Raw genomic sequence first — 13,860 nt, 5'->3', positions numbered from 1 at the left:
ACTAAGTTTGTCGAATCCATTGAACTCAATCAAAGCGGTTTTATCAACTATTGAAAGTTTTTCTAGGATTTCATTCTACAAAATAAACGAGACCAAATCGAAAATACTAGATTTTTTTCTTAATGATTTTACTATCTCAAACATTAAAAAGATTTCCAGGTTTGATTGGGAAAAAGAAGATATTTCTTATTTAGGTATCTCTATAACCAGAAACTTTAGAAAAACAGTGGAGACAAACATGCAGAATATTATTAAAAAAACACAAAACGAACTAAACAGTCTCTCGAGCCAGGAAATATCATGGGTAGGCAGAATAATTTTATTTAAACTCTTTACCCTTCCAAAAATCCTTTATACCTTCAGAGCAATCCCATTATTTATCCCACTAAAGTATCTCAGAAAGCTCCAATCCATTATAAACAAATTCATATGTAACAAGAAAAGAGCAAGGGTGGCATCACACATCTTAACTAGAAGTAAACTAAATGGGGGCCTAGCTCTCCCAAATATGATTAATTATTACTATGCAAATCTTATCAAACAATCCTTTTTTTGGGTAAATACAAACAACGCTCCAGCATGGGTAGACTTGGAGAAGCATTCCAATAAAAACAAAACTCTTTTAAAGACAATCCTGGAATGTCTTACGTCATCCTCCCCTTCACATTTTGATTCCCCAACAATTTCCGCAACCCTTTCAGCATGGAAACAACTAGCTAAACCCCAAATTAAGAAAAATCAGAGCCAAAGGTTTGTTCAGTTGAAAAATGTTCCTATAAAATTTCTCGGTCTGTTAGTGGAGAAGGAAATTCCAACAGATTGGAATAAATTAGGTATTAAGGTGATAGGGGACTTGTACGATGGGAAGGAATTTTTAAGCAACGAAACATTAAAGACTCAAAAAAATTTTTCTTCCCAGGATTTCACTCTCCTTTCTCTACTAAAAAAACACATATTAAAATTTATGAGGAAAAAATCATATATAACGGACTCTACTAGTCTGCTACTTTGTAACCCTAATGTTAAACTCCACTGGAGATCGAGAAATATCTACGACTTCTTAAATGGTTCTGAGGATTTAGAGAAAACTCCATATATGTTAAAATGGGAGAATGATTTTAACATTTCTGTCTCTATGGAACAATGGAAACAGGCCTTTAAAAGGACTTATTCATCCAATATTTGCGCATCTCTACATGAGTCCTTCTATAAAATGATATCTAGGTGGTACTTCACGCCATTAAAGTTAGCCAGAATATTCCCTGGCAGATCTCCAGAATGCTGGAGAGACTGCGGATTTATAGGTTCAATTTTACATATTTTCTGGGAATGTCCTAATATTAGACCTCTATGGTTGGAAATTTCTAGGTTAATTAATGAGGTGACAAAACAAAAAATAACCCTGACACCACAAATGGCACTATTGTCCTTAAATCTTGATGAGATCCATCCTTCCCATATCCCAACAGTCATTCATTTATTTCTTATAACAAAGAATGCCATAGCATCTCTATGGAATGAAAATGCAACACCTAAACTCAGCGATATTACAGATAAAATGTCCCTGCACTGTTCATACGAAAAAAGTCATGCTTTGGCAAATAACTATTTCACAACATTTAGTAAAAGATGGAAATCCTGGATGTGCTTCGCCTCAGGTCAAAATTTACCTGAAATCGCTTGCTCCTGATCTCTCCTATTTTGTGATTCAGTTAATTGGTTATATTATTTTATAAAAGCGAACATTTCCCTCTCTAAACAGAAATAAAGATATATAAACACTACTCTAGTTTAATGTAGGAATATTAAGTTGTACCTCTAATATATAACTACTGTTAAGGTATAGGTATAGGTATTGTATTAAATGTAGGACTATCTAGTTGTACTTCTACTATACTACTACTGTTAAGGTATATAATATTTATTTATTTGATACTCCTACTGTATAAACTCAAGGCATTACAATACTGCTATATTTGCATACCCTACGGCTGTAGGCATGATGTAAAATACTACTGTTAACTTTATGAAAAACTTAATAAAGTTGTTTGAAAAGGAGTTGCTGTTTTTAAAATGGTATAATTCTGGGATTTTTCCCAATATATGGGACCCCCAAAGGCACTTCAAACCTGGATATGTCCCTTAAAAAAAATAAATTTTATAAATTTCCTTAAAAAAATAAAAAATGCATGTGGGAAATGTTATTTATTAATGTTTTTGTGTGGTATGACTATCTGAATTAAAGGGATAATCATTCAAAGTTTGAAAATTGCTAATTTTTTAACATTTTTCTCAAATTTCTGATATTTTTTATAAATAGACACAAAACATATCAACCTAAATTTACCATTATCATAAAGTATCATGTGTCACGAAAAAACAATCTCAAAATCACAGGGATTTGTTGAGTTATTGCTACATAAAGTGACATTTGTCAGATTTTAAAAATTTGGCTTTGTCACTAAGGAGTTAAGGGCTGTAATTCTTTTCATGTATTTTTTTTTTACTCTTTCTAGGGAAACTTCCCCGCAGGGCTTCACAGAACAAAGTAGGGGTTTCTTCAAGAAAATATCTTCAGCAAGTGGTGATGACGGGTCCACAAGTAATGTTCCTAAAACAGATGATGCGTAAGTCTAATATGTCTATTGCCACAGATAGTTTCTCAACATCATATTGAAGGGAGGATTGGTTTTCTTTTATAACATTTACAAAGAAATACACTATTTTATGCTTTATTATATTCATATTTTGACTCGTTGCAGAACAACTTCCCAGAAGAGCTTCAAAGCAGCAAGTAAGGGTTTCATTAAAATAAAAGCAAGTGGTGCTGCGGCTGCTCCAAAAAAAGATTGTGGGTAAGCTTGAAATGTCTATTGCTTCTGTCAGGATAGCTTTACTGTTGTCAAATTTTGAAAGCAATACACCATTAAAACAGAATTTAAAAAAACATACATCATACATATGTATGGATAATGCTTTTTATGTAATCGAGGTAAATAACCATAGGAAACAAAAGGATACAATAACATGATGTGAATAGAACATAAAATTACAAGCAAAATGGTGTGTTTAAGAAAAAATTGTTTTTGGAAGAGATATACTGTATACTGTACATACGTATTTCCCACTATTTCAACATCTTTTTGCAAATATATTACTAACAGGCTACAGCACTTTGGCATACACTATATACAAAAGCTTAAAATCAGCTGTCAGAAGATAGCAATGTGGACATGGAAACTGAATGCTCTATATAAAGGTTATTCCTAAACTACTTTTTTGTCATTTTTAACACTTTCACAAAAAAAAACATGATAGACTCATTTATCATAAATCTAAGACCACACGACGACTTCAGTGAAAAATTAAAAAGGATGTGAGTTATCTAAACGATGACCAATTTGTTTTGTTATTATGAAAAATATTCAGAAATGAGAGAAGTTTGTTATTATGGTGATGGAGCGGCCCGCGGGGCCTGGGGGTACTCGGTACCGGGCCCGTCGACTTCAATGGGGACGGTGTCACGGCGGCGGTGACCGGGTCCATTGCCCAGAGGCGTCCAGTAAATGGAATAGGGGAAAGTTGTGTGGTATTTATGTGGTAAAAATAAAGATAATGTTTATAGATGGTGAAATACGTGACGCCACCTGTGGTATTCTAGTCAGAGGTTACCAACGCTGCGGTGTTGCTTCTCTGGGATGGATGTTGGGCGCAGCTATGATGTTGTAGCCCCTCCACAGGTAGGGCTGTAGTCCCAGGGCAAAGATGTTAAATAAATAGTAAAAATGGCTGTGAACGTTGGGGTGCAGAGAAATGAGAGAAAGACACAGAGAGGTGCAGTTTCTTTACCTTTTACTGGTAATAGGTTGCAGTACGGAGTACCACATACAGGTGATGAAATGAGTCCAGCTCGCCTGGAGACATTCAGGGGATCCACCAGGTGGGGATTTAGAACCTTCCTTTCTGTTCGGGTCTCCGCTGTATATAACTATGCTGCGACCCTCTATTCGTTTCACTAACCTGTATGGCTGTCAGCGTGAGCCTATTTCACGGGTACCGTTCTCTTCACCGTCGGCCCCGGGCTCCTTATCCGCTGCTGTGCCCTCAGGTGTTCAGTGTGCACAGGAATTTACAATCCCCTGTACTTTCAGATTCGGCTATCAGGGCTTACAGCTCCTGTCAGCCTAGGACTCTGATGTCCCTTTTCTCTTTATTAGCGCTTCACTCAGGGGTCTGCTCTTGTCCTTTCCCTCTTCACAGATCAGCTGCCTGTCTTCATCTGACAGGATCTTCCAGAAAGATCCTTTTACCTCATGTCCTCACATTTAAAACTGTGATTTTTCCTCACAGCTCACAGCTGCTTTGTTTCCATGACACCCCCTCAGCTGATTTCTAGCTGACTCACCAACCCCCTCTGCTGGCCAGAATTTATAAGGCATCTCCCTTTTCTGACCTGCAGCAGGAAATTGTGATTAAATCTATGCTGCCTGGCATGGGGGTCCCTTTTCTGCCTCCAAGCATGACTTTACCCATTAAAGGGAGGTAATGTCACTGTGACAACCGGACTCTGGGGTGTCACAGTGACAAAATGTAAAACATGAAAAATTGATACTGATAAAAATGGAAGAACTAAGTTTCTTCAAAGCAAAAATGTGAATGAAACGTTTGAGCTTATTACTGGAGACGAGAACAAGAGGCAAGGCTTTACTTCAAAACTTGGTGAAGAAATAGTTTCATATTTTTACAATTTTTTTTCTACCTGCATTTTCCAAAAGCAACATGGGGAACTTGCCCAACAAGCTAAATCCATAACCAAATCTTACTTGTTAGTATTTTGTGTCTTTTCACATCCAGTCAAACTGGACATAGATTATTGTAACGTACAGTTTTTGCATATTGTTAAATGGGTTATCCGAGATTTTGGTGGGGGCAAAGAACCTAAAGTCAAGTAGCTGTACCTACCTGTACTGCCCAATGCCGATCTCTGCCAACTCAGAGCAGTCACAGACCGCTCCTTCCGGCAATTCTACTGCTTCATTTGATCACACGTCAACAAAGCAGCTCTTCCTCTTCTACTCTGCTCTGTCGATGGGGCATCACTGCCGACGTCATGCTGATTGACAGCCGGCTACATGCTGGATTTTTTTATAGCACAGAGGTCGGAGGCAAGTAATACAGTTCATTTAAAAAAAAAAATAACAAAAAAACACTCCAACTACATAGAAAGTTTTCGGAACAGATATACAATATATAAAACGCTTCTCACTATAGCATCATCTGTTTGCAAAGATATTATTGGCAAGCTTATTTTAGAGAGAAACTGGGTCTGAGCAGAAAAAGTAAATTAATGTGCATGCAAAATGTAATTGCATATGAACACATGACCTTTACACAGAGAAAACCAAAAGGAAAACACAAAACAAATATCCTGGAATAAAAAAGTAAAAAAATATATTGCAAAAATTGCATGAAGGTAGTAATAATAGTAATAATAAGGGTATTTAGTTAACATAATTTTGATCAAAATAATGTAGAAGCCATCCCGCCACGTCACGGCAACCCTTGTGGGACAGTCCTAACTCTTGTATTTAAAACCTTTCCACTTGTCAAGTGACGTAAATGTGAACAAGGACAGAGGGACTGAACCACCAGTAATAGTATAGGCCAGACAGGATGGATTTTCCAACTCAGAAACAGGGCGGTTACACCCTTATATGCACAGAATGCCCGTGACGTGGCGGGATGGCTTCTACATTATTTTGATCAAAATTATGTTAACTAAATACCCTTATTATTACTATTATTACTACCTTCATGCAATTTTTGCAATATATTTTTTTACTTTTTTATTCCAGGATATTTGTTTTGTGTTTTCCTTTTGGTTTTCTCTGTGTAAAGGTCATGTGTTCATATGCAATTACATTTTGCATGCACATTAATTTACTTTTTCTGCTCAGACCCAGTTTCTCATTTGTTTCATTGTGCATTCTGTGCATATAAGGGTGTGACCGCCCTGTTTCTGAGTTAGGACTGTCCCACAAGGGTTGCCGTGACGTGGCGGGATGGCTTCTACATTATTTTGATCAAAATTATGTTAACTAAATACCCTTATTATTACTATTATTACTACCTTCATGCAATTTTTGCAATATATTTTTTTACTTTTTTATTCCAGGATATTTGTTTTGTGTTTTCCTTTTGGTTTTTTTTAAGCTTATTTTAGAGTATATTATTTAAATAATCAGAACATAGCATCATGCAAATTAAAAATAAATACACTTTGCTATTAAACTATTTTTTTGCAGAAATAGTTTTTTTATTATTGCAAAATTGTACAAATAAAATCTAAATGACAAAAAACAATGGCAGAAATGTAGGTCATAAAACAAGCCCACGTACAGTGGGGGATATAAGTATTTGATACACTGCTGATTTTTCAAGTTTTCCCACCTACAAACAGTGGCAAGGTCTACAGTTTTTATCATAGGTACACTTCAACTGTGAAAGACAGAATCTTAAAACTAAAATCCAGAAAAATCACATTGTATGATTTTTTGCAAACATAATTCATTTGCATTTTATTGCATGAAATAAGTATTTGATCACCCACCAATCAGCAAGAATTCTTGCTTTCTCAGACCTGTTAGTTTTTCTTTAAGAAGCCCTCCTAAAGCCCCCGTCACACATAGCAATCTCGCTAGCGAGATCACTGCTGAGTCACACGTTTTGTGACGCAACAGCAATCTCACCAGCGAGATCGCTTATCAGTGACCAGCCCCCCTGCCGGTTATCTCTGATTGTCCTGGAATAGCCAGGACATTTTTTTGATCGCTGGTCTCCCGCTGGCCAGCACGCATCGCTGCGTGTGGCAGGCAGGAGACCAGCGATCAGTGTGCTGGAGCTGGTAACCAAGGTAAACATCGGGTTTCTAAGCGCCGCACGGCACTTAGAAACCCAATGTGTACCTTGGTTACCAGCTCCCTGCACCAGCGCGCTGGTAACTAAGGTACACAGTGGGTAACTAAGTGACGCGCGTTGCTTGTTACCTGCGTGTCGCTGGTCCTGATCGCTGGTGAAGCTGCCTGTTTGGCAGCTCACCAGCAATCATTTAGCGACACACCAGCCATCCTGACAAGTTCACATCGCTGTCGGGATCGCTGGTGAGTCGCTATGTGTGACAGGGCCCTTACTCTGCACTCATTACCTGTATTAATTGTACCTGTTTAAACTTGTTTCCTATATAAAAGACTCCTGTCCACACACTCAAACATACTCCAACCTGTCTACCATGGCCAAGACCAAATAGCTGTCTAAGGACACCAGGGACAAAATTATTGACATGTACAAAGCTGGGATGGGCTACAAAAAAGGAAATTGCACAAGTGCAGATGAGTGAAGAAAGCGAGGAGCCCACTATAGGACAAGTAGAAAGGTATTATGATGGTGGATGGTGATTACAGTGGCATGTAAAAGTTTGGGCACTCCTGGTCAAAATTACTTTTATTGTAAACAGTTAAGCAAATTGAAGATTAAAGATCTCTATAAGGTCTAAAGTTAAAGATAACACATTTCCTTTGTATTTTGGGGGAAAAATATATTTTAATTTTTTACAATTTAAAAATTACAAAAAGATAAATGGGCTGAAGCAAAAGTTTGGGTATTTATGGTACTGTCTCCTCACACTATTCCCCTCAATAGTCTCCTCACACATTTCTACCTCCCTCACACCGTTTTCTCTCACATCCCCCCTGCTAACCATACTGTCTTCCTTCACATATTTACATCTTCGCTCTCCATACTGTATCTTCCCACATGCCACTGCTCCCCATACTGTGTCCGCATACATTCTCAATTCATACTGTGTTCATACAGTTGTGGCCAAAAGTATTGACACCCCTGCAATTCTGTCAGATAATACTCAGTTTCTTCCTGAAAATGATTGCAAACACAAATTCTTTGGTATTATTATTTTCATTTCATTTGTCTTAAATTACAAAACACAAAAGAGAATGAAGCAAAAAGCAAAACATTGATCATTTCACACAAAACTCCAAAAATGGGCCAGACAAAAGTATTGGCACCCTCCGCCTAATACTTGGTTGCACAACCTTTAGCCAAAATAACTGCGACCAACCGCTTCCAGTAACCATCAATGAGTTTCTTACAATGCTCTGCTGGAATTTTAGACGATTCTTCTTTGGCAAACAGCTCCAGGTCCCTGATATTTGAAGGGTACCTTCTCCAAACTGCCATTTTTAGATCTCTCCACAGGTGTTCTATGGGATTCAGGTCTGGACTCATTGCTGGCCACCTTAGAAGTCTACAGTGCTTTCTCTCAAACCATTTTCTAGTGCTTTTTGAAGTGTGCTTTGGGTCATTGTCCTGCTGGAAGACCCATGACCTCTGAGGGAGACCCAGCTTTCTCACACTGGGCCCTACATTATGCTGCAAAATTTGTTGGTAGTCTTCAGACTTCATAATGCCATGCACACGGTCAAGTAGTCCAGTGCCAGAGGCAGCAAAGCAACCCCAAAACATCAGGGAACCTCCGCCATGTTTGACTGTAGGGACCGTGTTCGTTTATTTGAATGCCTCTTTTTTTCTCCAGTAAACTCTATGTTGATGCCTTTGCCCAAAAAGCTCTACTTTTGTCTCATCTGACCAGAGAACATTCTTCCAAAACGTTTTAGGCTTTTTCAGGTAAGTTTTGGCAAACTCCAGCCTGGCTTTTTTATGTCTCGGGGTAAGAAGTGGGGTCTTCCAGGGTCTCCTACCATACAGTCCCTTTTCATTCAGACGCCGACGGATAGTACGGGTTGACGCTGTTGCACCCTCGGACTGCAGGGTAGCTTGAACTTGTTTGGATGTTAGTCGAGGTTCTTTATCCAACATCCGCACAATTTTGCGTTGAAATCTCTTGTCAATTTTTCTTTTCCGTCCACATCTAGGGAGGTTAGCCACAGTGCCATGGGCTTTAAACTTCTTGATGACACTGCGCACAGTAGACACAGGAACATTCAGGTCTTTGGAGATGGACTTGTAGCCTTGAGATTGCTCATGCTTCCTCACAATTTGGTTTCTCAAATCCACAGACAGTTCTTTGGTCTTCTTTCATTTCTCCATGCTCAATGTGGTACACACAAGGACACAGGACAGAGGTTGAGTCAACTTTAATCCATGTCAACTGGCTGCAAGTATGATTTAGTTATTGCCAACACCTGTTAGGTGCCACAGGTAAGTTACAGGTGCTGTTAATTACACAAATTTGAGAAGCATCACATGATTTTTCGAACAGTGCCAATACTTTTGTCCACCCTCTTTTTTATGTTTGGTGTGGAATTATATCCAATTTGGCTTTAGGACAATTTTTTTTGTGTTTTTTTCATTTAAGACAAATTAAATGAAGATAATAATACCAAAGAATGTGTGTTTGCAATCATTTTCAGGATGAAACTGAGTATTATCTGACAGAATTGCAGGGGTGTCAATACTTTTGGCCACAACTGTATACATTCTCCCCTCCTACTGTGTTCATATACATTCTCCCCTCCTACTTTGTCTGCACCCATCCCATACCTTGCTCCTTATACTGTGTCAGCACCAACCCCTCGCTTGCTCCCTTTACTGTTTCTGCACCCACCCCATTTCTTTGCTTCACGTACTGTGTCCTCAAATTTCTGGCTCCCCATACTGTGTATGCACCCATCCCTTCCCTCAGTCTCCACATTGTGCTCTCAAATTTCTCCCTTCCTCTTGCTCCAAAAAACTGGTCTGCACCCACCCATACATGCTTCCCACCCCTGCTTTACATACTTTGTCTGCATCCAACCCTTGCTTGCTCCCTAAACAGTGTCCTCAAATTTGTCCATCCATTCGCTCCCCAGATTTCCTAGTGCAATCCACTAGAAAAAGACCTCATGTGTACATGCACATGTACTATGTTCAGTATTTGGTCAGTATTTTACATCAGTATTGGAGGCAAAACCAATAGTGTTTGAAAAATGCATGCAAATACTGATGTAAAAAGCTGACCAAATACTGAACATGTGAATGTGGCCTTAGGGTGGTTTTAGGGATCTGTCTGGATGTCCCGGCCTGATTCAACACCCTTATGCATGCCTATGAGGTGGTTTGGGTCAGGAGACCTGCATCCATTCTGGATATCTCAATCTGTACGCAGACCTTTAAGGTCGATATCTGAAACCGGCTATAGATAACATTAGTGAATGTGCCTCATTTAGCAAACAATCTCAGCGCAGCTCTCATTTTTCAAACTGCGCTGATAATGTGAAAGCTGTACTGTGATTGGTTGTTTTGGGCAATGTGAGCAGTTTTCATTTAGGCTGAGTATACCACTAATTATGAAGTGAATTGCAGTCACATATCAGAATCCCATTCGTTGCAGCTCTACAACAAAGCTCCAGGACAGGCAGATGGCTCATCACAGCCTCTTGGAAATTGAAGCTCCTGCTTCCACCATACCTCATAAGCAGCTCTCTCAATGACTACATAACCTGGCGAGTGACATCAGCAACGTGATCTCATGACCTGATCATGGTTCTGACATCTCCCTGACCCGGCTGTCAGGGCTTCAGTTGACACGAGTGCAGGAAAATATTTGCGTTACCACAAAAGTATTTTCAGCACTTTAGCAATGATAATGGTGGTATATCATGAGCGTTTGGTATGTGTTTGATGAGGGGAGGGGATTTGCAGAGCTCAGAGGTGCGGCGTTCTTATAAACAGTCTTTTTTTCCCCCTAAATTTATGTGTGCACATTGCGGCTAGCCAATCAGGGCACAGGAAACACCCACAGTGTCCTGACACAACGGCTTGTGTCATTGGCTGCTGAAATCACATGTCTCTCTACATATAAAAGGCAGACATCTTGTTTTAGTGCCATTTTTACACTGTAACAGCACAGAGACGCTGCTCATGAATCTGACACTGTTAACAGCAAGATTTTAGCAAGTTAGTTAGGTGGTGGTATATCAGTAAGATAGTGTAACTAGCTTGTGTCCAGTGTGGCTGTTAAATTTACCTTCCAGCATTTTTTTTGCAGTTACTGCGGTCCACAAGCAAAGCCAGCAGGGCACATGTCCTATAAGTGCATTGCTTCTATTGTGCTCCATGCACGAGTATAGCATTCTAATTAATATTTTTTCACTAACTAAATGTGAAACAGCCTGCTGTATCCCACGTTGGCATTGTGTGGCAGTGATATGAACCTGTCTGCATACCTAAGGCACATTAAAAAAAATTATAATTTTTCAGTTGCAAAAAGTTAGACAACCCGCCGTATCACACTTTGTCATTTGGTTGGGTTGAAATTAAGCTGTACAGCCCTGATCCAGGGGCCACAAAAAATTCTTCTGTTCCTAGTGTCAAACCGTAGGGGACATGACTTTGAAAATGTTTGTAGCATAACTTCTTTGTCATACAGGCCTCATCCACAATCAAACAATTCTTTTTGTCTGTGACTAACATGATATAGCATGCCATATTTCAACTTGGAATTTACTGTCGTTGAAATTCAGCTGTTTGCAGAGGTGGTGCAGAGTTTAAAATCTTATTTTTTGTTGGTAATACTTTGCTCCTACCACACTATCTGAGCAACATGACTGGGAAAAAGTGAGGCTGTGGTGGAAGGGGTATTAGGCTTGGTATTCAAGGTATACGTGGGGTAGGTGGTAATGTTTGTGAAAGCACTAGTGAAGCAACCTCACGTCCTAAGCAAAGTCAACTGACAACATATGTTACTGGACAGGCTACACCACAACCTTTCTTTTTCAGATTCTCATCGGTACGCCTTTTCGATGATGCCCAGAAAGAGCATATACTGGAGTGGATGACAAGCGCAGCTTCAAGTAGCCTCTACTTCTCTTCCTCCACCTCAACATCACACCCGGTACAGTCCACAGAGGTAGCACCCAAATTCCTATTGAGACGCAGGTCTATGACAGCAGAACCTTGGGTTCTATACCCGCTCCAGTCACGCTGAATGAGAGCCAGCCATCAGTTGTAATGGAAGCAGACATGCCTGCTGTTTTTGACCAATCTCAGAGAACGAGCACACTACAAGTTTCTCAATCCACCGTAACATCTCCGCCTGTACCTCTCTCGCAGTCCAGCAGTTTGTCCGGTTCACCGTACTCCAACTTCTCTCAGCACTGCAGCCAGCCCACAGTTCCACAGTTGTGGTCACGTAAAAGATTGTTACCTCCTACGCATGACAAAGCTAAGAGGTTGAACTCCATCATCTGCAATCTGTTGGCCACAGAAATGTTGCCTTTTCACCTGGTAGATACAGACGGTTTCCGAAGGCTGAAGGTCGTCACAGTCCCCCAGCACCAATTACACAGTCGCCATTACTTTTCTAAGAAAACTGCCTGTGCTACACCAGCATGTCGCAGACAACATCACCTGATCTTTGACAAAATCTCTCTCTGCCAGGGTGCATTTCACCACAGACACTTGGAAAAGTAAGCATGGCCAAGGGCATTACATCTCGCTGACTGGGCACTGGGTGACTCTGGTGGCTGTGAGGACTGGTGCTGCTCCACAAGTCTTGGAATCCCCAAGGCTTGCAGGACAAACCTCTACATTTAACACTTCCTCCATTGCTTCTGCCTCCTCTATCTACTCTAGGGCCTCCACCTGTGCCCACAACCTCTGCCTTAAAGAGACATGAGGTTCAGCAGTGCAGAGTGAATCCCCACCACCTCCGTACTGTGCAGCCAGGGCTTACCGCAATCAGGCAGTATTAAAATTGATATGCCTTGGAGATCGCAGTCATACAGCTGAAGAGTTGTGGAAAGCTCTCCAGGCTGAGTTTGATCAATGGCTGTCTCCGCTGAACCTGCATCCAGGGAAGGCCATGTCCGTTAGCGGTGTGAACCTGGTGGCGGCCCTATGGCGAGGCAAGCTCACATGTGCCTTGCATGGCTCACGTCCTCAACCTGGTGTTACAGAGTTTCCCAGCCACTATCCTGGCCTGGGTGAGCTGCTTCAGAAAGCACGTAAGCTGTGTGCTCATTTCCGTCGTTCGCACCCCTCTGGTCATCGACTTGCATCAATACAGAGGTCTTTGTCCATGCCAGTTAACAGGTTGATACGCGATGTGCGAACACGGTGGAATTCCACTCTGAACATGTTGCAGCGACTGTGGCAGCATGAAAGAGCCCTGATGCAGTATGTCATATAGCCTGGGCCAACACAGTATGGATGTGGCGCATATCATGTTTACAGAGTGGGCACAGATTAAGGACCTCTGCACCCTTCTGCACAGTTTCAAAATGGCTACTAAGATGGTTAGCACTGACAACGCCATCATCAGCATCACTATTCTGGTCATCTATGTGCTGGAGCAGACTTTGAATAGCCTGCGGGAGGAGATGGTGGTCCCAGAAGAAGAGGAGGAAGAGAGATGGATGCGGAAGGGATAACATTGTCTCTAAGTTCAAGACTGTCATCACACAGCCAAGTACCAATGGAGGGTGGAGTACTGCGATCTCTGGGGGCTGGTGATAACAGACAAACTGTTATCGAAGGTGCAAGATCCGAGGAACAAATGGAGGAGGAGAGGTGATGGGCGAGCAACTGTCAGATAAAGAGTATAATACTTCCCTCTCTGTTGTTCATGGTTGGCGGGAGTGGATGGAGAAAACGAGCCTCATTGTTACCAAGCCACCAGCACAGCATGTGCTTGGAACTCATGGTAAAGCCCAACATACAGTATGAGTGCCTTCTTGCTGCACTATCTGAAACATGATCCCCGTATAGTTATGATTAGGAATAATGCTGACTAGTGGGTTGCCACTCTGTCACGTTATAAAACCATATTATGCCAGATGATTCCCA

At 40.7% G+C, this 13,860-nt stretch overlaps 1 protein-coding gene across 20 annotated transcripts in view; it reads left to right on the top strand.

Annotated features, from left to right (window-relative positions):
- LOC141078221 (protocadherin Fat 4-like) overlaps positions 1 to 13,860 on the top strand; it is a 294,498-nt gene that overhangs the window by 227,240 nt on the left and 53,398 nt on the right. For all 20 annotated transcript variants that reach the window (XM_073565038.1, XM_073565030.1, XM_073565031.1 and 17 more), the window contains 2 exons: positions 2,517 to 2,627; positions 2,763 to 2,855. In XM_073565038.1, the coding sequence (XP_073421139.1) occupies positions 2,517 to 2,627; positions 2,763 to 2,855 (204 nt within the window). The remainder of the gene's footprint in view (positions 1 to 2,516; positions 2,628 to 2,762; positions 2,856 to 13,860) is intronic.

The sequence above is a fragment of the Dendrobates tinctorius genome, unplaced genomic scaffold (assembly GCF_039654945.1).
Source record: "Dendrobates tinctorius isolate UK_male_01 unplaced genomic scaffold, ASM3965494v1 ptg000518l, whole genome shotgun sequence".
Lineage (NCBI taxonomy): Eukaryota > Metazoa > Chordata > Amphibia > Anura > Dendrobatidae > Dendrobates > Dendrobates tinctorius.
The sequence above is the reverse complement of the archived record's forward strand: the minus strand, read 5'-3'. Positions and strand labels throughout refer to the sequence as shown.